Here is a 24,471-nt window from a genome sequence, read left to right on the forward strand (position 1 = left end):
CGGGCGTCCTTAGTGGTAGGCTCAAGTCTCTATAGCTACAGGACATGAACTGATGGACCCGCGCCTTAATTCTACCTCGGTGGTATCAGGAGGTGAGTATATTGATACTTTTGCGAATATGAATATCAGTCCAGTTGAGGTCGTGGTTGTTGGTGGTAAGATGGAAGGTGGGGAGGAAGTACTGTTTTAGCCGTCAGATGTGGAAAGAGGTACCCGAGTTGCCCAGTATAGGTATGTGCAGTACTCTGTACCTGCACCCTCTCTACCAGCCACTGCAACTGCTCCCGCACCCACGTAGGTTGGGCCACCATGCATTCATCAGCCTGACTCTATCCAGATTGTTGTTGTTAGAATGCCCTTCCACATTCCTCATCATCACCGGCAAGCCTCCGAGCCTCAGACTCCCCACGACAACCACTTTTCGCTGTCCCATGCTCTCTACTCGGCAGGGCACGCTTTGACTTCGATCGGCCATCCTTCACACGACCAATACCAACACCCACAGCAGCAGCAGCAGCAGCAGCACAACCAACAACACCCAAATCAAAGTCAAAAGCAGCAGTGGCCCGCTCAAGCCCCTCCCCTTCCTTCCGCCCAGTCCACTGGCATCTTGCCCACCACGGCGTCCGACCAAAACAGATCCAACACCAATGGCAATACAACGGCCACCGTGATCCCCTACCGCTCTGGGCCCCCTCAATACGAGAATCAGTACTCGGGCCTTAGGCGCTCGCTGACCGTTGGCCGCCAGTCCGACGATCTTCTGCTCAACACCAACCCTCCTCCGCCCTCCGCCATGAGCGACCTCCACCACTATGGTGCTCCGCCAGCATATGGTGCTCCTCTACCTGCACCAGGAGATCAGGCTTTGTCAATAAATATTGACCCTTCCACCCCTCAACACCCCTCCAGCTCTGCCGCCAACCTCCAGGCCAATCCCATTCCTGGCACTCTCCAGCCCGGCCTAGTCAACAGACCTGCCCCTAATCCTGCTCAACTGGGTGCGAGCAGTGTCGCTCCCAGTCTTCCTCAGTTGCCTCAAATATCTACTCAGTTGCAACAGCCTGTGCTCACCGGGAGACCCTCCACAATGAATCATTCCCACAGCTATTCGCGCTCGAGTCCGGGTGTCATGGACCAGCCCAAGTACAAACCATTTACAAACCACACTCCCGAACAGGGGAAATATAGCTCGACCTCGAGTGCCTATGTTCCTAGCACGCCGCTTGGTCCTTCCTCATACTCTCCTCTCGCCCTCGCCGATGTACGTCTTCGCGGAGACACCAATTTCTCCGACATCCCCTTCAGTCCCAATTTGGCTCCAGAAAGCGACATCGGCCAGTATCCTCGAAATAGTAACTACGCAGCGCCTTGGCCGATATATGCTGTTGACTGGTGCAAGTGGCCTCCTCGGTCAAACAATGGCTCCGCTGGCAAAATCGCGATCGGTAGCTATTTGGAGGACAATCACAATTATGTATGCATCCCTATACTAAGCCCCTCTCCGCTCAACACTGGCTAACAGAAGAGCAGATTCAGATATTAGACGCTCAAAGGTCCCAGATTGACTCAGAAAACCCACATGCTGAAAGAGGGTTGGAGTTCATCAAGACTGCAGAAGCCACACACGCATATCCTGTTACTCGGATTTTGTGGGAACCTCCTTCGTCCAACAAGCAGGCTACTGACCTGCTAGCGACCTCCGGTGACCACTTGCGATTGTGGTCGTTGCCCAATGATCAACACGCCTATCAATCCAACACCCTATCCCGTTCAAATAGCACCAACACTCCGCCTCTGCAAAAGCTCTCCCCCTTGGCTCTTCTCTCCAATTCAAAGTCCCCTGAACATACAGCGCCGATAACGTCGTTGGACTGGAATGTTGTCCAGCCTTCTTTAATCATTACTTCTTCCATTGATACCACTTGCACCATATGGGACATTCCAACTCTCACCGCCAAAACACAGCTCATCGCACATGACAAGGAGGTCTATGACGTTCGATTTTGCGCAAACAGCGTTGACGTATTCGTATCCTGTGGAGCAGATGGGAGTGTCAGAATGTTCGACCTAAGAAGTCTTGAGCATAGCACCATCATTTACGAACCTTCAGAGAAACAGCAAAATAAGGACTGTAAGTAACTCACTTCAAGCCAATCACTAGACTTCATGAGAGAATTAACGAACTAAATTCCTTGCTAGCATCCGATCCCTTATCCTCTTCACCGACCCGAACACCCTCAAACCTTCCCTTCCCGCCTCCTTTACTACGTATTGCCGCCTCTCCCCACGATGCTCATCTCCTCGCCACTTTTAGTCAAGATTCATCGGTCATCCGCGTTCTTGACGTCCGTCAGCCGGGCCAAGCCTTACTTGAACTCAAGGGTCATGGCGCATCGGTAAATTGCATAGACTGGAGTAATTCTCAACGCGGTGTCCTCGCTTCTGGGGCTGACGATTGTTGTGTCTTGCTTTGGGATCTAATGGGCTCCAGTGCGAGTGGAATCGGCAACCAAACAGCAGGTATTACCGCACCGGCCAGCGCCACTGGTACCGCACAGCCCGGAGGCACAGGTCAGGAGAGAGGCCCGAGCGCTGTGTGGGAATGCGCCCATGAGGTTGCCAATTTGAGCTGGGCCCCCGGTATGGGAACGCTAGGTGTTTGTGGTGGAAAGGGACTCTGGGGTGTTCAATTATGAGCCAACGGCCACTTCTGATCTGAAAGTTCATCCTTCGCTTTCAGGGCGCAACGTGCTTCCGAAGCGCGTTTGTTTGCATTGTACATCCTACTTTGAAACAACAGATTTGGCAGCGGTTCACTTGATGATGCCTTCCCGTGAGACGAAGCTATGAGTTGATCCCAAATGTTCCCAGCAGCATTCTGAGCAGATGATATGGATTTTGAAATAGAGGAATGGAGAAAGGGGTTGAAGTGTTTTATTTTCTTAAAAGGAAGACATACGGTAAAGAATTCTTGCATAGATACAGCTTTTTCGTTCATATTGAGCGATGGCGTTGTTGTTATTACTATACCGTAGGTCAGACGAGTTGCGGATTTTGTGTGCATGCATGCATGGGATGGAGGACGTAAAAGGAGCATAGAATACTGCTTACTACATACTACGTGTCTCGGCGCGGTGAGGTTTGATCGATCGATTGCTCTGTCTAACCGTAAGAACTATCTATAGTTGTTACTAGGCTGTCTAAGTCTATTGATGGGATGGAAGTGGCATCTCGAGCATGGCTTCGCCCAAAAGGATTTCAGAGATGCCAGCCGCAACCCAGGCAGCAGGCCCACAAAAACAACAAGGACAACAGCAGGCAGGAGAAGAGCACAACGCCCTGCCTAGGTGTGAGCGTAGATGCTTGCATATCAAGTATCTATTCTAGCTCGTCCTAGCATTTCTGGTCTATATGTGTTGTTTGTAAACCGGCCGACTGGAGCCCCTCTCCGATGATTCATGCAAGTAAAGCATGGCAATGGGAAGCTCCGATGGAAATACATGTCGTCTTTTTCTCTTCGATCATGCCATAGGATATGAGCACATAAAACAACCAAAAGCAAATCAGGTGGACTCAAGAGGGGGAAGGCTCAATAGGTCTTGACTTTCCCATTCGCCACATGACCATTCACTTGATCTTTAAATGTAGGCACATCTTTGACTGTCGCTTTGTTCAAGAAGACCAGTCGCTCAACGAACTTCAGAGCCTCGTCGATCACGATAACTGGTGCTGAGATGTAGACCACAGCGGCCCACTCTCTCAGGTTCAAGGGCTCGATGCTGAACAAGGTCTGCAGGAACGGTACGTAGAGAATGGCGAAGTGCAGCGCCATGGAGAGCATGATCGCGTAGATTAGCTTCATGTTCTTCCACAATGGCATTGACAAGAGTGATTCCGATGAACTGAGGGCGTTCATGGCGTTGAACATTTCGATTACGACCAATATCGAAAGCGACATAGTCGATGCGGTTCTCGTCACGACAGAGCTAGAGCTGAAGATGCTGCAGTCAGTATTGAGGTAGAGCGGATTGACCAGAGAGCATTTATGGAAATTGCGTAGTTGTGCGAAACTGATTTGTGGGCCGCTCTCGTAGAACATGAACCACCACACGTATCCAAAAACTGTGGCGGCGCCAACATAGGTGCCAACTACCATATATCGGAAGAAGAGCCAGCCGGATACCAAAGGTTCGTCGCGTTTACGTGGACTTCGTCGCATCACATCATTATCTGCTGGATTAAATGACAAGGCCGTGGCGGGTAATCCATCGGTCACGAGGTTTACCCAAAGAAGCTGGACTGGGATGAGGGCTTCTGGCAAGCCTAACGCTGCAGTGAGGAAGATGGAGACGACCTCTCCAATGTTGGAGGAGATCAAATACCGGATGAATTGTTGGGTGTTGCTGTAGATGGTGCGGCCCTCTTCGATGGCAAGTTCGATGGTAGCAAAGTTGTCATCGGCAAGAACCATGTCAGCGGCAAGTTTGGCAACGTCGGTTCCACTACCCATGGCGATACCAATGTCAGACTTTTTCAGTGCCGGTGCATCATTCACGCCGTCGCCAGTCATGGCAACGACCTCACCACTCGCTTGCAGGAGATCGACCAACTTGGACTTGTGAGTCGGTTCGACTCGAGAAAACAGAGAAGCCATCTTCACAGCTTCCACTTTCTCGCTCTCACTTAGCGAGTCGAACTGGCGGCCTGTGAATGACTTGCCATTGAGGTTCTCGCCGGGTTGAAAAACACCAATCTGCTTGCAGATGGTTTCAGCGGTGTTTTGATTGTCTCCAGTGATGACGATAACTCTGATGCCAGCTTCCTTACATTTACGGATCGAAGCTGCAACCTCTGGACGCGGGGGATCAAGCATACCAACAAGGCCAATAAGTGTCATGTTTTGCTCGAGTTGAGCATATGCTTCGGTCGTCTTTGCTGTGTGTAGAAGTTTATTCCCGCTCACATTTTCAATGCTGGCAATGGCCAGGACTCGAAGACCGCGTCGACCATATTCGACCACTTCCTCGGCAATCTGAGAGGTGTGTTTTCTAGTGATAGGAACCTTTTTGCCGTTTGCTCCAAGGATAACATGCGAACACCGATCGAGGACTGATTCAGGAGCACCCTTGACTAACAACTTCTGATCCTCGCCCGTGCCAGCCAGGACCGACATGCTTTTCCGATCTCTTGAGAATTCATACATTCCTTGGAAGGGTAGCTTCTCCTCGTAATATTTGCTCGCATAATGAGTTCGTTCGCCTAGGGCAAGTCCAGATCGTTTATTGTTGGTCGCAATATCATCAGTCCCGATCTTCTCGACAAGGACGCGGAGGGCACCTTCAGTCGGCTCGCCAATGCTAGAGAAAGTGTGGTTCTTTGGATCGAAAGCCAAACGAGCCTCATTACAAAGAGCCAGGACCTCAGACATTTGCATTAACGTGCTAGAAACAACGGCGGGGTTCTCCAATGCCTTTCCATGGTGTAGAAGATCACCATTGGGCGAAAAAGTTGTGCCTTCAACTTGGATTTCCTCGAGACCATTGCCAGCTTCGTTCAGGTAGACAATTTTCTCCACACTCATTTGATTGGTTGTAAGAGTACCAGTCTTGTCGGAGCAGATGACACTGCAACTTCCCAAGGTTTCGACGGATGGCAGACTTCGGACAATTGCGTTTTTGGCAGCCATCCTCCTTGTCCCGAGTGCGAGACATGTTGTAATGACCACGGCCAGGCCTTCCGGAATGGCTGCAACGCCGAGAGAGACGGCGATTTTCAGATAGTAAATCGCACCTTTAGCCCAGCTGCCTCCATGGGAAGGATCGTTGAAGTGCTGAATGTTGATGAGCCAGACCAAGATACATATCACAGTGATGACCTTGGCCAAGGTATCTCCAAAGTTGTTTAGCTTCTCCTTGAGTGGTGTAGGCTCTGAGATCTGCGAGACGATGCTATCGTGGATATCGCCAATGGCAGTAGAAGATCCTGTAAGAACTACAACCGCAACCGCATGCCCAGTCACCACTGTAGTGCCCGAAAAAAGGATGTTGATCTGATCTTGTTTGACCGCCTTCTCGTCCGTGATTTGCCTGGTTTCTTTACTGACGCTCTCACTTTCACCAGTCAAAATCGCCTGGTCGATGGCGAAATTGTTGCTCTGAATAGAGACCAGGCGACAGTCGGCTGGAATTCGATCGCCAATAGCAAGTGTAATGATATCGCCAGGGACCAACTCTTCAGCCTTGATCTTCTGGACCGTTCCATTTCTAAGGACCTTTGCTTCATTCGCTGAGTATTCTTGAAGGGCAGCGATTGCCTTTTCAGCACTGCTCTCTTGAGTCACACCAACGATTGCGTTCAGGATAAGGATAGTGAGGATCTGTCATCTGGTGAGTCTGTGCCTAGTACAAGGGCGAAAGGGAATGTCTTTCACTGACCACCACGGGATCGACGAACGCAGTCCAATCATCGGTTTCTTCGAAAATTGCGAGCACAAAGGATATTGCGGCAGACGCAAGAAGAATCAGAACTAACTGATCTTTAAATTGCTCAAGCACGAGTTGCCATAACGGTGTAGGAGGGTCTTCTGGGAGTGCTGCGAGGGTTGTCAGTACGGCGCGTCTTGCAAGGGGTTATTTAGGATGTACAATTGCTTCCATAGCGCTTTCGAGATTCCGTGACTTGCTCAGAGGAAAGTCCACTGGATTCAGAAACATCAAAATGCTTGAGGACCTCGGGAACTGAGCGGACATAGGACTGCTCCATGTCGAAGAGGCGGAGGGATGGGAATTGGTCAGGGCAAAGTAGGGACTCGGAGTTTGCAAAAGGACCTTGTCGAAGCCATGCACGATACAAATCTGGACTTGGACTTCTAGCAGACTGCAGTCTATGAAAATCGAGGGCTTAGAAAAGAAAGACTACGTCAAAGGAGCGACTTATCGGGACCATGCCCCACGTGGAGATCTGAACACGGTGGACACTGTGAACATTTTTCTATTGTCACGTCACGGGCGTGGAAAATTCCAGACGCCGGGGACAGGGCCTGCGACGCAGCAGCCAAGGAAGGAGCGAAACGGGAAAGAGGCGAGTTTCAGTTTTGGGCTCTTGGCCTTTGGGGACCCCGAAAGGCCACAGCGATAGGGGAGCTAGAGGAGATAGAGGAGACGCCAGGGAGTGCTGGCAACGAGGTACTCTGTCCGTTGGGCTGAGACGAAACGCCCGCCGACTCTGGCTGGATCCTGGCTCTCGAACATCGGTTCTTCTCTGATACAGGTAGCATGACAGGGGGTTTGATCGCTAAGAAAGGAATTCCACGAGGCTCGTGCTGCAGCCTGCAGCTGTTTAACTTGCTATTCGGTGCTCCTTCCTTTGCTGCCCCGTCCCGTGGAGTTAAGAATGTGGGAATGTACAGCACGTGCTCACCAAGCCCTAAGAAGAAGGGAGCACTGCTGGGATGGATATAGAGGCAGGAAATCGCATTGATGAACAATCGGCCCGCAGCTGAGTTGCACATGTCAGGCTCAGGCTGTTGACAGCGCCGCTATATCAGTTGGAGAGTCGCATGACTGATTGTGATTGTTTGAGCGTCAGCACCAGACGGCGTAGGGATCACAAGCAACACATTCAAACCGAAAGCGGGATGACTGGTCAACATGCAAGTATAATAATAGAGGCTAAAGTGAAGCCGGACAAGCTAGAGGAGTGATCGGGTTATCGATTCACCAATTCGAGTCACAGCTTGTTTTGCAGATGTTGCCAGATTGACTGGAATCAGTTGGACCCCTGTTTGTTTCTTTGCTCGATGGGTTGGAACTTGACTTGCCAGGTGTGAGGCGCTTGTCAAACACAACAAAGCAGCCCAGCCCAGTCCCCCAACCCACCAGCCCCCAGCCCACAGCCCACCCAGCCTACCCGACTGCCCAACTCCATAGCCTAACGAGCGCTTCTCTGTTCATCGCCGATGCCCACAGCTCAGAGCCCACCGCCCACTACCCGCCACCCATACTGTCAGGCACCCCTTCCCCCGTCTTCAATTCCAGGTGCCAGGTGCCAGGTGCCAGGTGCTGAGACTCATGATCGCCTAGCCAGCATAGCAACGTAGCCTGAAGCTGAAGCTGAGCCTGAGCCCATACGTACAGCTACACCACTCCTCCCACTCCTAACTAACTCGTAATTAGTACTGCCTGTGTCCTGGTACCTGTAACTCGTCGCTCCTCATCCAGTTCACCATTCACTCATCCACCGTTCGCTCACCAACCAACTTTGCTTCTACTCACACTTGCTCAACTCTGCACTGCAACCCCGTCTCATCACCAGACGCCCATCTCTCCCTCAAATTTCCATCCACAGTCAACAATCTCCATCTTCCATCTCCCACAATTACCTCTCCTTCACGCATAATCTCCATCTCATTCCCAAACCTTTTCTTTCATCTTTGTCTAATCATTCCACACCTCCGACAACATGGCTACTGACGTGAGTATCACCTTGTCCCCTTTCACCCCGCCGCCCAAATTCTGCTTGTCCAGCTCACTCTGTCCGACCCGATCTCCTCCCCCTCCCCCAAGTCCATCTCATTTGATAAGGAACGATGCTGACATCTCTATCACTTGCAGCGCGAAAGGTAATCCTACCACTCTTACCTCATACCCAGCAATTGTTCCTAACAATCTCTTATAGCAAAACCTTCCTCGCAAGGCTCTGCGAGCAGGCCGAACGCTATGACGAAATGGTGAACTACATGAAAGAGGTTGCAAACGTATGTCCTGGCTTCACCCATCACCCTCGCATACCGTGGCAACTCGCTAACTAGTAAAAAGCTGGGTGGAGAGTTGTCTGTCGATGAGCGGAATCTCCTTTCTGTTGCCTACAAGAATGTAGTGGGCACTCGACGTGCTTCATGGCGCATCATCTCCTCTATCGAGCAAAAGGAAGAGTCAAAGGGCTCCGACAAGCATGTCACTACCATCCGTGACTACCGCCAAAAGATTGAGACCGAGCTTGAGAAAGTCTGTCAAGATGTCCTTGACGTCCTAGATGAGGCCCTCATCCCCAAGGCCGAGTCGGGCGAGTCGAAAGTCTTCTATCACAAGATGTATGTGTCTTCACAGCTCATCCGCCATCAGTAGATTGACTAACCCCATCAATAGGAAGGGTGATTATCACCGATACCTTGCCGAGTTCGCTTCTGGGGAAAAGCGCAAGGTTGCCGCCACCGCAGCACACGAAGCCTACAAGGTATGACCGTTATCCTAGAGAAGTACGAGTGTGTCCTGACCACCCACATCTAGAATGCTACCGATGTTGCACAGACTGAGCTCACCCCAACACACCCCATCCGTCTTGGTCTTGCCCTCAACTTCAGTGTCTTCTACTACGAAATCCTCAACTCTCCCGATCGCGCCTGCCACCTTGCCAAGCAGGCCTTCGATGACGCTATCGCTGAGCTTGATTCGCTCTCCGAGGAATCGTACCGCGACAGCACATTGATCATGCAGTTGCTGCGAGACAACCTAACATTGTGGACCTCGTCCGACGGTGGTGAGGGAGATGCTGGTCCAGCTGGTGACGCTCCCAAAGAAGAGAAGGCTGCCGAGCCCGCCGCCGCACCAGCCGAGCCCGCGGAGAAGACAGAGGCCGCTCCTGCTTCCTAGAAGTGTTGTCTCATGGCTGATGGTCACCTGAGCAATGATCGCCTCTTGGGGCGACTCTTGCTTACGACTCTTTCAATGTTTACTCCGGCAGGGTTATTGCTCGAATGGCAGCCTCCCCTTGTCTTGCGAGCACGGATTCTAGGTTTTGCACTGGAAGGCGCGTATCAAGTTGAATCATTCCAAAGGCGAGAGATAAAGGCAAACGACGATTCCCCAACCCAAACCCCGAGAACCAGGGCTCAATTCCCCAAAACCCCAATTATCCCCCTCTATGTCGAATGCAAATCCAAGCAAACACTGTTTTTCCATTTTAGTCTCCTACAATACCACTTAGCTTTAGCTTTGGTGGACCGAATAAGTGGAGTTAGCAAGCGTGTGAATGGTCCACAATCACAATCAGACGTCCGGATCACTCTTTCATTCTTTCTGCCATCCATTCTTTGTACTGGCTCGGCTGTCAGTTCTACAGGGTGAAAACAAAGATCTGTTCGAACCTGTCGCTCCTATCCCATGTCCCAAGTTTCAACACAGGCCTAGCCCACGTGACTCAACCCAACGTGCATCCTGCCGCAGCGCTTGGCGAAGCTAAGCTGCTTTGGGTGCCCGCTGGCCACATAATTATCAAAACTCTCTGGCTGAGTTCATAGGACTGGAAGTCATGATCTCATCTTCCGAGGACCTTGCCCTGGCCTTTCGACTCCATACCGCTACTACCAATGATCTGCTTTGAGTGATTTGTCTCCCCCTCCCGGAACAAGCCTGCCATCAAGGCTTATTGCACTCTGTTGAATGAGAAATGAGAAATGCCGATCGGAAACACGTCATGGGCGTCCATGGCCATTTAAGGTTGATGATTCGTTTGGCAAAGCTCAGGGACGGAATGGTAGGTCCCTGGTACATTGTTCCAATGGGTCGTGAGAACCTTGGGTTATTTGCAGTGATTTTCGAGCCATGACTTCGGAAATCTCAATGAGTTTGTGAATTCCTCCAGACTTCAACAACATCCGTGTGAACTCCCCCTCTTGTGTCTTGTTTGCACAAACCCTCTCGTCCAAACAAAACATCTTGAGTGTCTGAAGACCCTCTTCGAAGCCTTTCTTGAATTCCAGATTTCCTCAATACGTTTTCCTCCAAATGTCGGCCGGCCCTGCACCACCAAACCCAGGGGCACCCAAGAAACCACTCAGAGCACCATCCGCCAGCTCTGGGTTTGGCCGTCGGTTAGCCCTTGGGGGAGCAGCAGTCGCCCTGGTATATGCACTTCTTCCAGCACGATCACCCAAACCGGCCGGAGCGCCTGTCGATGCTTTCAAAACACCGGGCGTGAAGAACATAGAACGGGCATATACCAACGGAGGCGCAACCCCAACCCACACCAAAGCATATGGTGGAACGATCCAAGGAAAGGGGACAGACGGAACACCCAGAGAGAGTTCGGGAACGAATCAAGCTGCAGGATTCGATCGACCAGGTTTCGGCTCCGACCAAAGACCACAGCAGCCAACAAAGGCTGAAGCGCTGTTCAGCGAGATTCAGTACGGCAGTGCAAAAGGGAAATAAGAAATAATCAGAAGCGAGAACATAGCAAAGAGTCGTTCAAGCAGGTCCTTTCCTGCCATCTATCCCGACTGAAAAAAAAAAGGACATTGTTGGGCGTGGACGACTATTCCTAACGATCACAATCTGGCTTTACGTAGTCATGGCTTTGGTGTTAAGTTTGCTCAGTGGCATGGCTCCTGGCTGATAATATCCGGATAATACAATCTCACACAAGTGACCAGGGGCTTTGGTTCAAGTGTTTGCACTTTTGTTTCTATGTTTCTATGCTATGAACCGGTGGGTTTTTGGAATTGACATGCGATTGCCCTGACCAGCTTCCGGCCACCTAGAAGACCATTCATAGCGACACTGACTTAGCACTTGTACGATGAACAGCGATAGAACGCGGGTCATTGGAACGAAAGGCTCTTAGCTCCTTTTGGTGTTGCGAACGGTGCAGTGTTGAACATTCTTACTCGTAGCCGATGGAGGGGAACCCATGTCACTCTCCGATGGGATCCTCAACAACACTTGCCGCGTCTCCTCCGCATGGCGCAACTCAAACTCACAACTCTTGTTTCTACTCCTTCTCTACAGAATACACCCAGTGTTCTCTTGAATGGACCACCAACTTTCCCCCTCTGGAATTCAAATGTGACCGCCAACGCAATGCCCTTCAAACCAAGTGTGATTTGAGGCCCATCTACTCATTTTGCCAGTGTTCCTGAGCGAGATTCTTGGCGATGGCACTCGGGATTCTCGAACCAGCGGTCGAACATGTTCCTGGGACCGTTTATGTTTACAATGCGCAACAGCGACAGACAGCCTTGTTGGAGTCTGCCCAACATCTGAAGAGAGACAACACCGGGAAAATTATCCTAGTGCCACAACCATCAGCCGATCCTAACGATCCTCTGGTAAGACCGGTTCACTTCTGCAATTGAACACGTCCAACAATGCTAATCTCTTTGTAGAACTGGCCACTATGGCACCGTGATCTCATCCTCGCTATCCTCTGCTTCGTTTCCTGTGTTGCTACCACCGCATCACCCTTATTGGCGGCAGATTCGACGACTCTCGCAATCGTCTTCAAAAGAACATTCCAAGATGCGGCACTGCTGACGGCGTATCACTTGGTCGGTGTTGGAGTGGCAGGTTGGCTTTTTGTCGCATCTGCCCGAGTCTGGGGCAAGCGACATTTGTTCCTGTTTGGGGCTTTGCTCATGGTTGCGAGTTCCGCATGGGGTGGCTCCACCCACTCGAATCACAATTATGCCAGTCTTCTTTGGAGTCGTATTTTCCAAGGGGTTGCCCTGGCACCCTTTGAAGCCCTTGTCAACGCTTGTGTTGGTGATCTCTATTTTGTGCATGAACGTGGACTGCGCATGGCTATCACAAACACATGTCTTTTCGGCGGAGCATTTCTCACACCGGTATTTGTGGGTATGATTGCGGCGAACATGGGTTGGCAATGGAGTGTAAGAAAACCCCTACTTTCTTTGAGGCAAGATCGAGCTAATGCTGAGTTTCCACAGTTTTACCTTCTCGCGATTTTCATGGCCTTGGGATTCTTACTTGTCTTGTTCTTTGTGCCAGAGACGGCGTATCGGCGAGACCATGCCCTCGAACTGGATCTACTTGCCAACGATTCTAATGACGCCATTCAGACACCAACGGTCTATGCCGAAGAGGTGTCTGAGGAGAAGACAGCCCAAACGACGACGATCCCCCAGTCTGCAGTGCCAGCGAAAGCAACCTTTCTCCAGCAAATGATGCCTTTCAACGGGCGAAAAACCGATGAGAACTTCTTCAAACTGCTCTTTCGACCGTTCCCGTTGTTCTTCCATCCAGCAGTCATGTGGGCGTGCTTGATTCAGGGGGTCATCATCGGATGGACAGTCATGGTGGGTGTTATCCTATCACTGATATTCTTAGGACCACCTCTATTTTTCAATGAGGAAAAGGCAGGGAAGATGTACACGTCGGCATTCATTGGAAGTGTCCTGGGACTCATTCTCTCGGGAGTATACAGCGAGGTGGTGACGAACTTCATGATCCGCCGGAACAAAGGCAAATATGAGCCTGAGTTTCGAATCCTGCTGGTCCTCCCAACCATGGTGACGGCAGCAATCGGGCTTTACGGGTTTGGCATCACGGCTAACGACGTCAAGCGTTATGGCTGGATTGTGCCCGAAGTGTTCCTCGCATTCATCATCATCAGCATGGTCATGGGCGCGATAGCTTCCGCTCAATATCTACTTGATGCACACCGAGATATCGCAGTCGAGGCCTTCACCAACCTCCTGATCTTCAAGAACATGTTCTCCTTCATCCTGGCGTATAACGCGTACAACTGGGTGTTTAAGATCCGGATCCGGCACCTGTTCATCATCTTCGGCAGTTTGGAGGTCGCCATTTGCTTCCTCGCCGTGCCGATGTATATCTACGGAAAGAAAAACCGGGATTACTTCCATCGGCATGACATATTGAAGATGGCCGGCTTGAGATAGTTACGAGGCTGCTCTTGACATAATACCTAATAATTTACATCTCTTAGACACAAGTGAGCAACTCCATCTGCTCGACGGTGTGCCCCGTGCCAGGTAGGGAGTACTCGTACTTCACTCCCTATTTCATGCCCAGGCCACGGCTAAGGCCACGACCTGCGGGTTCGGTGTTCGTCTACTCCTACAGTAGGAGGTTAATATTCTCCGATACTGGGTGGGTGACGTGGATTGTTGTGGTTGTGGAACACTGGGACCACGTTTTGGTCGGGGCCTTTTTCGGCGGGCGCCACAAGTGGGGGCATCCGTGCTCGGCATACGGCATGGCGGCACGATGAAGAAGATGGCCAGTTTCGGGTCGTTGACATATCCACAAAGGACCATAAGAAAAGCAGAATGGGTGAAAGGTAGACGGGTTGGACGCGTCTTCGTGCGGCCTCCAGCAAGCAGCGCGTACGAGGAAGTCTCAATTAAGTGCGCCGGGATACTGGCTGGCGGGTATGTCCATCCCCCATTTTCTGAAACCCGCCTCGGGTGCTTAACACGGGCGTGCGGCGAGTGGTGTTCGCTTGGGTTGATGGATGCGGAAATTGGATCGTCGCTTCTGTGATTTTTGGGGAACGAATCTCTCCAGCGTCAAGAGTCAAGACTCAGGAGAACAACCACTCCCGCCCGTTTGCTTGTGCGCCAAACAAGACATCAATCACGTCGAGCACATCTGGATTGACGTGGGTCCTCCTCTAATCAAACATGGGGTCCAAGTTGAGCGGACCATGGAGGACTCGTCTCTGCTGAGACTCGAGTGTGGGAGTCGTTCCCTTTTTTGCCGGTCCTCCTCGGATCCCTGCTCGACTTGCTTGCTTGTGGTATCGCCCTGCCCCAGTAACTAACTCTGAGGGTGCCAGTGCTTGTCAGTGGTCAGTGATCGCGATAATCGTATCGTGCTTAGCCCTAGAATGTGGTGGCTAAACTGACCCGGTCCTTTTCTTCTGATTCTTTCCCTTCTTGTCCTTTGCGTGTTCGCTGTTGGCCTGGTCGTCGCCGCTCATTGTTCGATATCTTCACTGCCTTTACCCCCCAAGTCACTCCTTTTATACATATTCCCGGGGGGGTGTGATAAAACAGCAGTAGTTTTACTGGACATTCTTCCAGGAGTTAGTACCCATACGACATGCACAGAGGACTACCATTTTCGACACACAAACATCAGAACCACAGCATTATTACATAAACACTCCACCAAACCATAAATTTCACGATCATACAACCACGCTTTCACCCCCCGCCCAAAAATCTAACACAACATACGTAGAAATCATGACGGAACTAATCGAAAGCACATTATGCCAGACGTGCAAAGCGATCTTCCAGCCGGGCGCTGTCAAGAACGAGTCAGGCGAGACACAGCACCATGGTCTTGAAGCGCTGGCCGCTCGCGCCAGCAAATGTCATCTCTGTCTCACCATCTTCATGTCCATCGATCCCGAGGCCTACAAGACGTTCCGCCGTGGCTCCATGCTTGACACCATCGGATATGCCTGGATCTCGCCCATTGCGAGGGATCAGGCTAGACTTAAGTTCCGATATGTCAAGCCTGGCATTGCGGGACAACAGCAACCTTCTTCGACATCACCGACGGCGGCAGAGGCGAGTGCGAGTGCGAGTGCGAGTTCCAGTCGGATGACGATGACGATGTCTCCGAATTCGGATAGGTCCAAGAACAGCTCATCGTTCTCTGACACTGATACTACGCTCGTGGTCGAGTTGATTCTGATGAATCCTAAATGTAAGTCGACGTCTGCCTCATCGCGCTCCCATTTGAAGAAGTCAAGTTGTGACAGTCATGACTAACCGTAATTTCTTCAGATGCTGTCGAGCCAGGAGTCAGGACGATTGATGTTCGATCAGTCAACACGGCGTCGAAGGAGAGTTTTGACCTCGCCAGGCAATGGATCCAAGACTGTACCTTCAACCACATGAAATGCTCCGTCAATGAGACCAACACGTCGTGGAAGCCCACCCACCTTCTGGATGTAACAGTCCGAGGTCCCAAGAGCGCTCCCGGTGTCAAACTCGTGGACGGCATGTTCGTGGACCCGCTGAGCGAGTTCTGCACCCTGTCTCACTGCTGGGGGAAATCCAAGTCCATCCGGCTCCATAAAGGAACACTCGCGGCCTTGAGACAGGGCGTGAGTATTTCGAGTCTGCCCAAGACGTTTGCCGAAGCATGCACAACGGTCGAACGCCTGGGATTCCGCTACCTATGGATTGACGCGTTGTGCATCATGCACGATAAGGAGCAGGCGGTCTTGTCGGAGATCGCACAGATGCACAAAGTCTACTCGGAAGCGACGCTCAACATCGCCGCAACATCCTCGAGGGACGATGCCAGCGGCCTGATCTACTCGCGCAATGTGACGGCCCTGCAGCCTTGTATCGTCGACGTCAAGGCTTCTGGCATCGATGACGGCATGTATAAAATCCTGCGATCGACCATCTGGCACGACCTGGTGGACTCATCCCCCCTAAATCAGCGTGCATGGGCGTTCCAGGAACGATGTCTCGCGAAACGGACTCTCCACTTCACGCGTAATGAGCTGCTGTGGGAATGCCAACAGATGTGCTGCTCCGAGGTATTCCCCAAGGGCCTCCCCGCAACGATGGGGCCCCCGGCGAGTCAAGAGTCGGTGGAGTTCTTCAGCAAACGCATCCATCACCAGCGGCACGGCAACTGGCACCAGCTGGTCAAGATGTACAGCCCGAAGCGGATGACATACTCATCCGACAAGCTACTCGCGATCTCTGGTCTCGCGAAGCAATACATGGCGCGCAACCGGCTGCGTGAGCAGGACTACTTGGTCGGCATGTGGAAGCCGCAGCTGCCGCACGCTTTTTTGTGGCGCGTCGAACAGGGCCGGCGCCCGGCACACTACCGCGCACCAACGTGGTCGTGGGCATCCATCGACGGGGAGGTCAAGTACCCAGAACCCGCGCAGTCAATGCGCGAGACGTGCATCGAGATCATCGACATCAACATGAAATACAAAGCGGACAATTTCGGCCTCGTGGATTCCGGGTCCATGAAGGTACGTGGCTTCATGGCGCGCGGCCTGCTGCGGCGCACCCACGACTACTGGGGCCAGACGCCGTGCGTGATCCAGTGCACGCGCGCTCAGATCGAGCTCGAGAACGCGTCGTTCGACGATCGCCTGCCCAAGCTGTCCGAGGCCAGCGGCATGCTCACCGAACAGTTGGAGGTGTATTTACTACCGGTCATTGACGTCGTGGATCGCGTCGAGGGACTGTTGTTGTGTGCGACCATGAAGAAGGGCGAGTTTCGGCGCATTGGGTCCTTCGATGTCTCGAGGTACGACCAGGTCAACTGGGATCGCTTCAGGAGCGTCATGAAGGGGGATCCCGACATGGAAAATTTCGAGGAGCGCCTGGATCATACGAATGGCTACTGGTTTGCAAGTGATTACACTTACACCATTAACGTTATTTGAACTGGACTGGCATGGGGCGAATAGAACAATCAGAACAGAAGAGTGGTGAAGAAGGCGTATCTTTTTCCCTCCTGGATACATGTACAACTACGGATCAACTTGTTGCATTTATATCACATCAACACCGGGGTTGAGGAAGCATGAGGAGACAGGCATGAAAAAAGCACGAAACACAGGGTGCAAATGGAAGAGTTCAAATGTCTGAAATGATGATGGATGGGATGGGATCTACTCGGTACGGTACCCGTGTTAATGGTGAACGAAATAAAGAAAGCATGATTGTTTTTTACCTCCTATGTAACCCTTTGAGCTGTTCATACGGTGTTTTCGAAAGTGATTTTTCTCTCTTTGAGTCTAATCCCGTCGCCTTATTGACTTCGAGCTCTTTTCCCCCCTTATTCTTTTAGCCGTAAAATGTATGTATATACTGTAGTAGAATCCCTGAACTATTCTTTTCCGCGACCCTTTCGCTAACCTATCCACCACCACTTTACTCCCGCGCTGTTGAACCACTATTTGATCTCCTCGCTCCCCTCCTACTCTCTTCTACTCCTGTCCGCCTTTTCCTCCCTCTTCCCCCCCTACTCCTTGACACTTTTATCTACTTCCGTTTCGGCTCTAGCCTCCGGTGTAGCTATATGCACCTAGGCGACCTCGAAGTGACTTTATATAATAGTATTTTAAATAGGCTGTTTCGAGCCCTTGCTAGTAAGTTACCTGAGCTACGATCCTTAAGAAGCCCTTGGATATTGTTTATAGTAGGTAGATGACTTAACAGAGTTAAGTTGAAGCCACTATTCTAGGCTATAGTAGTCCTCTCTTATTTTACTTTTTTCTTCTCTCTTCAATACCGCCTCTCTCGACTCGGTACTTGCACCCTAAATCCTTGGAAGGATGACCACGACTGTATCTTCATTATTTCTTAGCTATAGCTCCTAGATCCCTTACCACTATAATAATGATGACGATGATCCATACTTGCTCATATTAAGCCCCCTTGCCGGAGATGTACACATCCCTACTATTTCACTTCTTGGTGGCGGCCGCCTTATGTTACTGTTAGCATATCCGGATACTAACCTTCGAGAAGTGCCTTTGTTCCGTCATGTAAGTATATGCATCCTTTACTGAAGCCATGTCGAATGTTCTCTGGTCCAGGATGGGTTTAATGTCATGCCTCTCAATAAACTTGTTCATGTCGCCGAACTGCTTCCTCGATCCTAGGAAGAATCCACGAACGACACATGAAGCGTATCTGCAGTCCAACAATGTCGGCACATCCGCAGACGCTCCAAGAATCCCCGTCACAGCGACCATGCCGTCGACACGAATTGCCTTTAATGATTCTGAAAGGGTGGAGGCTCCACCGACATCCACGACGATATGAGCACCTTTGCCATCTACTGTCAAGGATTTTGCATACGCGCCCCAGTCCGGTGTTTCTTGATAATTGATCACATGGTGGGCTCCTAGCGACTTCAGCTTATCCGCTTTTTCCTGCGTCCGAGTAGTGGCGATTACAGTAGCACCAGCAGCGAGGGAGAACTAAGGCGGGTCGTGAATGTCAGATTGACTGTGTGGTATTTGTCGGGTTTGGTGGACTCAAGCGGACTAAGGGACTCACGCTTGCGCCAACGTACCTGTAGAGCAGCGATTGATAGACCGCCAGTCCCTTGGACTAGGACTATGTCCCCAGGCTTTGGGGCTTTGCCCTCGAGACCGAACAAGGCATTCCAAGCCGTCAGGCCGGAGCACGTCAACGTGGCCGCCTCTTGAAAGTTGAGATTTCCAGGTATCTTCACCAGTGACGATTCACGAAAGATCGCGAACTGACACAACGTGCCGTCGACATTCTGACCCAGGCCATGGCAGATATCTTGAAATAGAGGAACATCTGTTTCTGACAGACCGCAGGCTAGATGTGTGCATACATGGTCTCCCACGGAGTATGTGACCACGCTCGATCCCACAGCCTCGACTACTCCCGACCCATCCGAGCCACCGACGAGATTCTTCTTGCCCACTACCAGTCTTGGGCCGCCCTGAGAATCGGCCGGGGCTGCGTCAGTCGAGTTGCAAGATTAAAGGTAGATTTTTAGAGAAGTAGAAGGAAAGGATTATTACCTTGGCGATCATCAAATCGCGATAGTTCAGAGAAGCAGCGTGAATCTTAACCAATATTTGGTCTTCTTCTAGTGCTGGAAGGTGCAAATGCTCAATATATTCCAGATGTTGAATTCCATCCCGACTGTTGAGCACCCAAGCCGCAGTGTGCTGTGGTATTCCCATTGTCAAGAGAAAGAGAAATGGCAGACGAAACCACATACAACGGTCTCTACGGGATGTGGTTCAGTACACAGGATGTATTGTGCTGAGCGCTGAAGTGAGCACCGTGTGCATACAAGCCGCACTTGTTCATGATGAGAATCTCATTTTTCCCGCCTCGTAGATCTCAATCCCATGTGCTCACTGCTTTTGAATCACGCATACAATAACCGGATCTCCCGTCGACCTTCCGAGGAATGCTACAGCAAACGTCAATTTCCAGTACGACCCGACCACTACCCGGGTGATCGAGCACAGGCGGCCGATCCGATTGCATCGAACACTAGCCTTCAATGGCGTTCCGGCTACTGTCCGATGCTTAGATGCACGTTTCGACGCTTTGCGCGACAATGGGGGATTGGGTTTCGTATAAGACGAGATTTACTTGTCGTGGCTTTAGGTTCACGAAAAAAGTGCAGACAATCTCAACATTCTAGGTAGCAAAAGAGATGGCTCCTACTATTATCAAAGGCCCGGATGACCTACTCTTGCAGAAGGGTATTTCTCCGGCCGAAGCCGGCGTGCCCCCGCCAAAATACAGTCTCACAGTGGATGGCGATTTGCAAGTAGAGCGCGACATTGCGGTGACCCTGCGGGATGGTGTTAAGATGTATATCGACCTGATTCGGCCCAAGGATACCATCAACGTGCCCGTGGTGCTATCATGGGGTCCCTATGGTAAGCACCTAGACGCTGGCAAAGAGTACAGCATGATTTCCGATGACAACGGCGAGTACGGATGTGGTGTCGATCTCGCCTGGCTCAACCCATACACGGGGTTCGAGTCCGCCGACGGCCTGAGGTGGTGCAAGGCTGGCTACGCATGCATCACAGTCAATCCGCGTGGCATGTGGTGGTCAGGAGGGGATTTTGCGAGCTGCTGGGGTGAACGTGAGGCTCGGGATGTGTGTGACGTGATCGACTGGGCGGGTACACAGCCCTGGAGTAGTGGCAAGGTAGGGATGACAGGTGTTTCCTACCTCGCCATCATCCAGTGGTGGGCCGCCTCGCTCCAGCCGAAGCACCTTGCGGCTATTCAGCCGTGCGAGGGCCTGACCGATCCATATCGAGAACTTATCTTCCATGGCGGCATCCCGGAATCAGAATTTGTGGAGGAGTGGCAGTACGAGCGGCTGAAGTATTCCATCTCTAATGTTGAGGCCATGAGAGAGATGGGCATGGAGCACCCCCTAGACGACGACTACTGGGCATCAAAACGTCCCGATTTATCCAAAATCGAGGTCCCCGCCTACGTGATTGCGAGTTGGGCAGACCAAGGGCTGCACACTCGGGGCACCATCAGCGCTTTCGAGGAGATTTCTTCAAAACACAAACATCTCGAAGTCCACGGGCGTAAGAAGTGGGCCTGGTACCACAATCCAGCTACGTTTGAGCGTCTGCGTGCCTTTTTTGATCAGCACGTCAAAGGAACAGGCAATGAGTCCGGGACTTGGCCTCTAGCCAACTGGGAACTCAGAACTGGCTTGAACGCCGGGCTCGACATGACTTCCACAGCCTGGCCACTTCCCAACCGCAAACTAGTGTCTTTTCACCTTGATGCCACCGACGGCACGTTGAAGACCGAGACACCTTGTAGCCCAGGAACCGCGCGCTATCTTTCCACCCCGGAGGGAGAATCGGTGGTTTTCGAGCATGTATTTAGTGCTCAGACTGATATCGTGGGCTCCATGGGGGTGAAACTGTATATCACTGCTGAGGAGGCCGAGGAGGCCGACATTTTCGTGGCGCTCAGGAAAACGGACGCTGAAGGCAAATTGATCACGTTCCATTTCCAGAACGCACTATCCAAGGGCCCCGTGGCCCTCGGCTGGCTTCGCGCCTCGCACCGAGCACTTGATCATGCTAGGTCGACTCCAGACCGGCCATGGCACCCACACACAAAGAAAGAACCTTTGATTCCAGGACTGGCGGTGGCAGTGGAGGTAGAAATCTGGCCATCGGCGACGAGGTTCGAGGCCGGCGAGCGCATGCAACTGGTCGTCCGCGGCAGCGACATTTATACAAACAACACGCGCCGGGTTCATCAGACTCTCAACAAGGGATGGTATTTTATTTCAACGGGGCCTGAGCATGATTCCCAATTGACGTTCAACGTGCTCGAGGGCACTTAGAGGGCATCATAAACATCCATACCGATAGTCCAAGCGTATAAGGAAAGGGCAAATACCCTCCGAATGGAAAACAATAGATATCTCTTCCTTTAGAAGCTCCAGACACAGTGAATATTGTCTCTTACCAATAAAAGCACCAGGAATTTTAACCAAAAAAAGGAAAACCAAAAGACTGTTCTATTATATTACTATTAATGTTGCCACCTTGTCTCTTCGGCCTTATGTGTCCTGTCGAGGACCCGCCTCCGCAATGAAATAGAGGGAATAAGCAAGTCCCAATAAGTATTGCAGCTTCCTCCCTGTGTTCTCTTTCGGAATTTCGGGGAGTTCCAGCTCCGCAGGCAAGGAACCTTAAGTTTTTGTCGTCTGAAGGTACATCGTAGCTTCAATTGCTGCGAGGTATTACTGTACCCAACCTCCCCTTAGCCAACCTCGTCCAATTTTGAGCCTAGAGGTAGAGGTCAACCTATCGGCGACTATCAGTTGAGGCATCCCGAGGGCATATATCAACAATCTGTTCGCCTCCGAGAGCCCTGGTACAGCAAAAATTAATAATATAGAACGAGCGTTTAGGGAACGGGCCCGCGACTTATGTGTGCAGAACGACTCGTACCCATACTCTATATTCAGACCAACTGTACCACTGCCAATGCTACAAGTGGAACCACTCCCTGTCCCCGTCAATTTTCCCAGTTCTCCATAGCTTGTCCAGTGGCTCCCACTCGTCAGACCCATCACTGGAACCGAACGACTCGCAATAGCCCCAACACGAGAGGACGACAAAAGCGAAAGCGGGATGGCTGACAGCAGCCTTCAACAGCTGTCTACCTAGTATACCATGCGGAAGCTCGGATGATCATCACCAAGATTATCACGCTCATCCTCGGCCAGCTGCAGGCGGTAATCCCTCTCACCCCTATCGCGCTTGCGATTCTCACGAATGAGCAAGAGTACGAAAGCCACGGCGATGCAAATGCCCATACAGACGATGCCAATCAGGACTGAAAAGGCCGTCTTGAAATAAGGGGCTTCACGCTTGAGGAAGATGTTACTGGCGAGTATTCCTCCAAGGTTTGCGAAGCCGACCTGGATTGCAACGCCAATAGATCTCTTGTAGTGGCCGCCCATATTGTTGTTAATCCAGCCCACAGCGAGCGATGTTCCCGTGGGACTGCACGTGCCCAGGAAGAAGATAGCCATATATCGCACGCCGATGGCAACCCTTGCTCCTGTGAACATGATGACTATGGAAAGAAGGGTACCGAGATACATTGCGATGATGAACCAGAAGCGGTGCTTCGCAAGGTCCGACAGCATTGCGATGATGATGGACAGGGTGCCCCCAACCACAAAAATTGGGATCGTCATGAGCTGGGTGCGTAGAGGCGACCATCCAAACCCGTTGAGAAGCGTTGGGGTGAACAGCGCGAGCGAGTACGCGGCCGCTGACCATGCCAGCGACATGAAGAATCTTGAAATCATCAATTTTTGTCAGCACTCAAGCTGTGTCCGGAGAGAGCGAGAAAACCAAGGAGAGAACAAACCCAAGGTAGATCTTCCAGTCCAAGAAAGCTCGCTTCATGGCTTTCTTGTCGAGGCGGTTCATGACCGCCGGTCCAGAGTCCTCGTGCAGAGTTGACAGAAGCAAGGTTCGCTCCTCTGGCTTGAGAAATTTCGCTGTCTCCGGCCAGTCCGGAATGATGAAGAATGCCATAACACCGATTAAGACGGTGACAGCGCCTTCAATCAGGAAAATCCATCTCCAGGCACGGTATCCGGCGACCCCGTCCATGTGACCGATGCCATAGGCTAGGAGCTGGGGTCGAGAAGCACAGATCAGCCTCCCGGACTGATTTTGGGATCGCATAACAACAAATTGGATTAACGTACCCCGCTGAATCCTCCGGCGTAAACACCGGCCGACCAGTAGAAAGTCAAGCGAGTTTGTACTTCGTATCGTCTGTAATACATGGAGATCAAGTATAAGGACCCTAAATCCCAAGCGTCAGAGTTCATGCGTCTTGGATTGTTCTGCTTGAACTTATCCATCGTGTGCTTACCAGGGAAGAAACCGGCCTCGAAGGCACCAATAAAGAACCGGCAAGCCACAAGCCCGCCGAAGCTTCGAGTGAGGCCTTGGCAGATTGTGAGGATACCTGAGGTATCATCGCGTGATCAGCAAAACCTCTGCTACCCAGACGACTGAGAGTGGATTGGAGGACGGTGTCTCTTACCAAATCCTACGATCATGGTGGTGAGCCAGATATGGGGCTTGAGGTTCTTCAAAACGATATTGGCCGGGAGTTCGCACAGGATGTAAGGGATGAAAAAGACGAAGAGGGCGATGTTGAACTGGTCTCCTTGCAAATTAAGGTCGCTTTCTAGGCCAAACAGTCGAGCGTTTCCGATGTTTATTCGGTCGAGGAAGGCGGCGATGAGCATGAGGAAAAGGATCGGGAGGAGCTGAAGGTCGATTTTGCGGAGCAGTTTCTTCTCTCTTACTCGATCCGTAATCATGGTCGCTGCGGCGTTGGCGTCGTCCTCCTCCACCTCATCGACGGGCTTAGCCAACTTGACGTCCATCATCTCTTCACCAGCTTTCTTGTCGTCCATGACAGCCATCGGAGCCGCGATGAGCGGGTTAGCTTTAGGATTTGAATGTGAAGATGTTGGTTCCTTTCGTACGGAATGGTTGACTTCTTGATTCCAGGCAGCCAGGACGAAGCGCGTTCAGCCGAAGATACAGAGGACTTCCTCGGACTTGTACTTAAAACTGGACCTAAGTGGTCGCCCTTTTTATATGCCTCTATCC

At 51.5% G+C, this 24,471-nt stretch overlaps 9 protein-coding genes across 9 annotated transcripts; 6 read left to right on the forward strand and 3 right to left on the reverse strand.

Moving 5' to 3' along the window:
• Nucleotides 1-352: 352 nt before the first annotated feature.
• On the forward strand, nucleotides 353-2,699 carry A1O9_01025 (uncharacterized protein; the record flags this gene model as incomplete). The annotated part of the gene is made up of 3 exons (XM_013410185.1): nucleotides 353-1,477; nucleotides 1,534-2,134; nucleotides 2,203-2,699. The coding sequence occupies 3 exons, from the start codon at nucleotides 353-355 to the stop codon at nucleotides 2,697-2,699; spliced, it is 2,223 nt and encodes a 740-aa protein (XP_013265639.1).
• An 893-nt stretch (nucleotides 2,700-3,592) lies between these two features.
• On the reverse strand, nucleotides 3,593-6,765 carry A1O9_01026 (Ca2+ transporting ATPase, sarcoplasmic/endoplasmic reticulum; the record flags this gene model as incomplete). The annotated part of the gene is made up of 3 exons (XM_013410186.1): nucleotides 3,593-6,379; nucleotides 6,438-6,595; nucleotides 6,648-6,765. The coding sequence occupies 3 exons, from the start codon at nucleotides 6,763-6,765 to the stop codon at nucleotides 3,593-3,595; spliced, it is 3,063 nt and encodes a 1,020-aa protein (XP_013265640.1).
• Nucleotides 6,766-8,463: 1,698 nt separating this feature from the next.
• A1O9_01027 (14-3-3 family protein) lies at nucleotides 8,464-9,653 on the forward strand (the record flags this gene model as incomplete). Its single annotated transcript, XM_013410187.1, has 5 exons — nucleotides 8,464-8,475; nucleotides 8,654-8,758; nucleotides 8,820-9,094; nucleotides 9,150-9,237; nucleotides 9,291-9,653. 5 exons carry the CDS (start codon nucleotides 8,464-8,466, stop codon nucleotides 9,651-9,653), a joined length of 843 nt encoding a protein of 280 aa, XP_013265641.1.
• A 1,134-nt stretch (nucleotides 9,654-10,787) lies between these two features.
• A1O9_01028 (uncharacterized protein) lies at nucleotides 10,788-11,213 on the forward strand (the record flags this gene model as incomplete). The annotated part of the gene is made up of 1 exon (XM_013410188.1): nucleotides 10,788-11,213. The coding sequence occupies one exon, from the start codon at nucleotides 10,788-10,790 to the stop codon at nucleotides 11,211-11,213; it is 426 nt and encodes a 141-aa protein (XP_013265642.1).
• A 722-nt stretch (nucleotides 11,214-11,935) lies between these two features.
• A1O9_01029 (uncharacterized protein) lies at nucleotides 11,936-13,702 on the forward strand (the record flags this gene model as incomplete). Its single annotated transcript, XM_013410189.1, has 3 exons — nucleotides 11,936-12,109; nucleotides 12,167-12,670; nucleotides 12,728-13,702. 3 exons carry the CDS (start codon nucleotides 11,936-11,938, stop codon nucleotides 13,700-13,702), a joined length of 1,653 nt encoding a protein of 550 aa, XP_013265643.1.
• A 1,311-nt stretch (nucleotides 13,703-15,013) lies between these two features.
• Nucleotides 15,014-17,202, forward strand: A1O9_01030 (uncharacterized protein; the record flags this gene model as incomplete). The annotated part of the gene is made up of 2 exons (XM_013410190.1): nucleotides 15,014-15,482; nucleotides 15,563-17,202. The coding sequence occupies 2 exons, from the start codon at nucleotides 15,014-15,016 to the stop codon at nucleotides 17,200-17,202; spliced, it is 2,109 nt and encodes a 702-aa protein (XP_013265644.1).
• A 1,059-nt stretch (nucleotides 17,203-18,261) lies between these two features.
• A1O9_01031 (uncharacterized protein) lies at nucleotides 18,262-19,491 on the reverse strand (the record flags this gene model as incomplete). The annotated part of the gene is made up of 3 exons (XM_013410191.1): nucleotides 18,262-18,747; nucleotides 18,843-19,244; nucleotides 19,327-19,491. The coding sequence occupies 3 exons, from the start codon at nucleotides 19,489-19,491 to the stop codon at nucleotides 18,262-18,264; spliced, it is 1,053 nt and encodes a 350-aa protein (XP_013265645.1).
• A 485-nt stretch (nucleotides 19,492-19,976) lies between these two features.
• Nucleotides 19,977-21,659, forward strand: A1O9_01032 (uncharacterized protein; the record flags this gene model as incomplete). Its single annotated transcript, XM_013410192.1, has 1 exon — nucleotides 19,977-21,659. The coding sequence occupies one exon, from the start codon at nucleotides 19,977-19,979 to the stop codon at nucleotides 21,657-21,659; it is 1,683 nt and encodes a 560-aa protein (XP_013265646.1).
• Nucleotides 21,660-22,487: 828 nt separating this feature from the next.
• A1O9_01033 (uncharacterized protein) lies at nucleotides 22,488-24,272 on the reverse strand (the record flags this gene model as incomplete). Its single annotated transcript, XM_013410193.1, has 5 exons — nucleotides 22,488-23,130; nucleotides 23,204-23,475; nucleotides 23,550-23,650; nucleotides 23,720-23,815; nucleotides 23,894-24,272. The coding sequence occupies 5 exons, from the start codon at nucleotides 24,270-24,272 to the stop codon at nucleotides 22,488-22,490; spliced, it is 1,491 nt and encodes a 496-aa protein (XP_013265647.1).
• Between the last annotated feature and the right edge of the window lie 199 nt (nucleotides 24,273-24,471).

This window comes from Exophiala aquamarina (genome assembly GCF_000709125.1).
Source record: "Exophiala aquamarina CBS 119918 chromosome Unknown aczIA-supercont1.1, whole genome shotgun sequence".
In the NCBI taxonomy this organism is placed as follows: Eukaryota; Fungi; Ascomycota; class Eurotiomycetes; order Chaetothyriales; family Herpotrichiellaceae; genus Exophiala; species Exophiala aquamarina.